This window comes from Triticum aestivum, chromosome 5A (assembly GCF_018294505.1).
Source record: "Triticum aestivum cultivar Chinese Spring chromosome 5A, IWGSC CS RefSeq v2.1, whole genome shotgun sequence".
In the NCBI taxonomy this organism is placed as follows: domain Eukaryota; kingdom Viridiplantae; phylum Streptophyta; class Magnoliopsida; order Poales; family Poaceae; genus Triticum; species Triticum aestivum.
Window position 1 is genome coordinate 80292003 of NC_057806.1, and position 3823 is coordinate 80295825.

The 3823-nt window shown below is 48.4% G+C and overlaps 1 protein-coding gene across 1 annotated transcript; it reads left to right on the forward strand.

Annotated features, from left to right (window-relative positions):
* The first annotated feature begins 1396 nt into the window (after positions 1-1396).
* Positions 1397-2080, forward strand: LOC123106634 (putative lipid-transfer protein DIR1). The gene has a single exon (XM_044528733.1). It carries the CDS (start codon positions 1460-1462, stop codon positions 1775-1777), a length of 318 nt encoding a protein of 105 aa, XP_044384668.1. The 5' UTR covers positions 1397-1459; the 3' UTR covers positions 1778-2080.
* The last annotated feature ends 1743 nt before the right edge of the window (positions 2081-3823 follow it).

Consider the following 3823-nt stretch of genomic DNA (forward strand, 5'->3'; position numbering starts at 1 on the left):
GTGTCGTCGCCGCCATCTTCCACAGGTCCGTCTTCAGATCATATTGAGGCTTCTACCTTGTCTGGCCATTCTGCCATCGACGTCATCATGACGCCAGACAACAACCTCCTCCTACGCGAGTCCATCTTCATGCATCGGACGCCGAGCCTCCACAGCGCCATGCCACCGATATCCGCTGCTATCGATGTGTGAGATGAAGCACCGCTCCACCATCCCCCCAGCTAGCACTTACTCCAAAACGATGCCCCCAGGAGGGAAAGCGATAAAATGCCATCATCGTCCGATCCGGAAGACCCAGATCTAGGGTTTCCCCCGGAGCATCCCAAGCCTGATGACGCAGACTGCAACGACGATGCCTCGACAAGGGAACGGCATCTAGGACGCCGCCATCGTCCGCCATGACCGTAGTCGGCGCGATTTTCATTGGCAGTTGCTCCACCAGACGTGCGCCGACGTCGCTGGTCCCTTCAACCGGAGCAAACTCCAAAACAATGCCCTAAAGAGGGACTACGACGCAAAAGCGCCGCCATCGCTCGATCCCAAGAAGATCTAGGGTTTCCCCCGTAGTTGCCCGCGCTGTCAAGGGCCAGACAAGGGTAGAATCCCGCGGATCTGCCCAGCTGCCGACGAGTTGCACCCACCACCGTGCCGACGGCTGACTAGCGATCAACCGGCCGCGCCGCCACGAACCGATCCGGTCACGCCGCCGCCGTCCCTGGCGGCCGCGACGCACCAGATCGCAAGGCCTCCTGCCGCAGGGAATCGACATTGCCGAGGCGCCGCCACCACCCGTCGTGGCGACCGGCCCGCCGCCACGCTCCGGCCCGGCGGTGCCGGCCCGCGCCAGCCACCCGAGCGAGAGGGCCCGAGTCCCCGCCGCCGCCGGCGACGGCCAGGCTTTGTCTGGCCGCGCCCTTGGGCGGCGGCGAGGGAGGAGGAGGAGGAGTGGGGGAGGTTCGGCGGCGATGGGATCTGGAGCCTCCCGGTCGCCCACGCGGGGGGCGGCTCGGGAGGGAGACGTACGGGATGGGATGGGATCTGGTCTTTCTTTTTCAACGTAAATGGCAAAAGGTTGAATCACTTTCTATCATTGCGGAGAACTAGTCTTTACGGCGTTGCATTATGGAGATTTCACATGAATATTTCAATAGAAATCAGTAGATTTGCTTCGTTGTATATCTTTTTGTCCCAACTATGGTAGTCGCTATCGTTCAACAGGAGGTTCAAGTGCAGATTTATTTTTTGGCATGATAACACGATAGTGCTTTTCTACACGTTGGAGCACTTCGTGTTGTTCCTGCTTGATGCAGAATACACGCTTAATGAACACAGGGGCGAATGCCCCTATAAATAGAGCTCCAGCCCAAACATTCATCTCACACACCCTCAAGGTAAAGCTAGCTAAGACAGAAAACTCCAATAGCAATCCAGTAGAAAACTAAATACATCACCAGCATCAATGGCCAAGTCACAGGCATTGGCAGCAACATTGTTGCTTGTCGTGGTGGTGTCCCTTGCCGCAATAGAGAGTGTTCATGGCGTTTGCGGCATGTCGAATGACGAATTCAAGCTTTGTCAGCCTGCGGCGGCAGTGAATAACCCGACAAATAGTCCATCTGCTGAGTGTTGTGCCGCGCTAGGAAAGACAAACCTATCGTGCATCTGCCGCTACAAAGGCATGGCCGGCATATGGCTGAAAATGTATCATATTGACGCACGTCGTGCCATGGCACTACCAGGCAAGTGCGGACTTACCATGCCAAGCAACTGCTCTTGATGATTTGAAGTACTATCCATAAGCATCTAGGTGTGTGTCAGAGTGTGGGTGTACATATGCATCTACACTTTATAGCTAAATAAGTGAAGGAGCACTTGAAAGGCATTGTGCTACTTGGTCTTATTGTTGTTTTGTCATTTGAATGTGTACTTGTCTCATTAAGCTTTGATTAGCAGTATGCATGCATACTGGAAGTTTAAGAGGATGGTAAAAGTGTCTTATATGCAGTCCCATAAACTGGTAACTGAATATAATATCTTATACTGGTAACCTTGTATGTGTCTTTTGCAATAAAAAAACTTGTATGTGTCAGAAAGGTGTGTGTTCCCTAGTGAACAAGTAAATGTCCCTCGCATACTCTTTTTTCATTGGTCACTGCTATGTAATTTGAATACTTTAATCTCATGCCGGCCATAAAACCCGATGTCCGAAGCCTCAAGCCGTGAAAACCAAATCGACCACGTATAACCCGGACCCGAAAAACCAAGCACTACATTGGATAACAGTTTTGGAAACCCAAATCTAATTCGGGAAATTGGGCTTAGAAGCCATGGTACACGAATTGCCCGAATAGCCCAAAATAATTCAGCGGCCAAGTAAAAAATCCCGCATAGAGATGACCCAACACGAAATCCCATCGCTAGAACCCGCAAGTGAAACCTAGGTCATGTGACTCACATCACTAACTCATGTCCCCTTCCAAGCACCATAGCGCCTGCCCTAGCCGCCGCCCCAGCCCCCCGCCCCCACCCCACAGGCATTGCACTCCGTCGCCGATCCGCATCCGCGCTGTCGTGACTTGCAAGACGGAGGTGGAAGCTGTGTTTGGCGGGCGACGATGTTGGCGGACCATCATCGAGTCGGCGATGCATCATGACATCGACGATCCAAAGGAGACAAGAAGGATGCTACCATCATTCTCAAAGCCGCAACCGATCAAGAGACGTGGATTTGGCATGCATTTTTTGGGGTGCATGGATATTGCAATGACATCAGTGTGTTTCATCAGTCACCACTCTTTGCAATGTTAGCCAATGGCGAATTACCAAGTGGAGTTTCAAGCAAATGGCCGCCCATACAACATGGGCTACTAGCTTCCAGGTGGGATATAGATCCAAAGTGGTCCACTTTTTTGAAGCCAATTTCAAGCCCCCAACGTAATTAAGAAAGAACTTTGCTTCCATAATGCTCAAGCGGCTATTAGAAAAGATGCGGAGAGGGCTTTTGGGATTTGCAATCCCAATTTGCTATTGTGCGAGGAACAACTAGGTTTTGGGATCAAGAGATCCTTTGGTACATGATCATGGCTGTCATGATCATGCGCAACATGATCATTGAAAATGAGCATGGGAAAGATTCAGTTTACACCTTCTATGAATTAATGGCACAAGTAGTTTGGCCACGTAGAAGGGAAGACTACATCCGCCTCTTTTCTTGAAGTGTATAATAACATTCAAGATTTTGATACACTCAAAGATCTACAAAGAGATCTCATTGAGGATGGTGGACATGGTATGGGCAACAAGCCCATTAGTTTCATCTCTATGTTTAATGTATCTGTGGTGATGAACTTTGTGTTATGTTTGATGAACAATTTCTGTTGAATTTGATGTTGCAGATTGATGAACTATGTAATAACTATGTACTATTTGTATAATATTTGTTTTGGATTCATTTGAGATGAGTTTGCTATTTTTTTTCTATTTCAATATGTATGTAATGGTGAAGAAGAAAAACTTATTTGTGTGACCTATTTACATCATTTTTTACGACAGAAAGTTTTCTGATGCCCTATTATACATCATCTGCCGATGGTGCTTTAAGATATCACAAGAACACAATGTGAATCCATGCAATTATTAGGGACACCTATACTGCAAGTTTCTTTCAGTATGCACACCTACCAACTATCATCATTGCATTTGATTTTGCGCATCTTGTTGTAATAAAGCGTAGAAGAAAAAGAAGCCAGTTTTCTTACAAAAATTTAATAAAACCGATGAATGCGCTAATAGTTCATCAACATCACTGGCTTGGTAATTGAAA

Bases quoted from the DNA above. Each gene is read 5' to 3' on its own strand.
- LOC123106634 (XM_044528733.1), top strand. From the start codon at position 1,460: ATGGCCAAGTCACAGGCATTGGCAGCAACATTGTTGCTTGTCGTGGTG.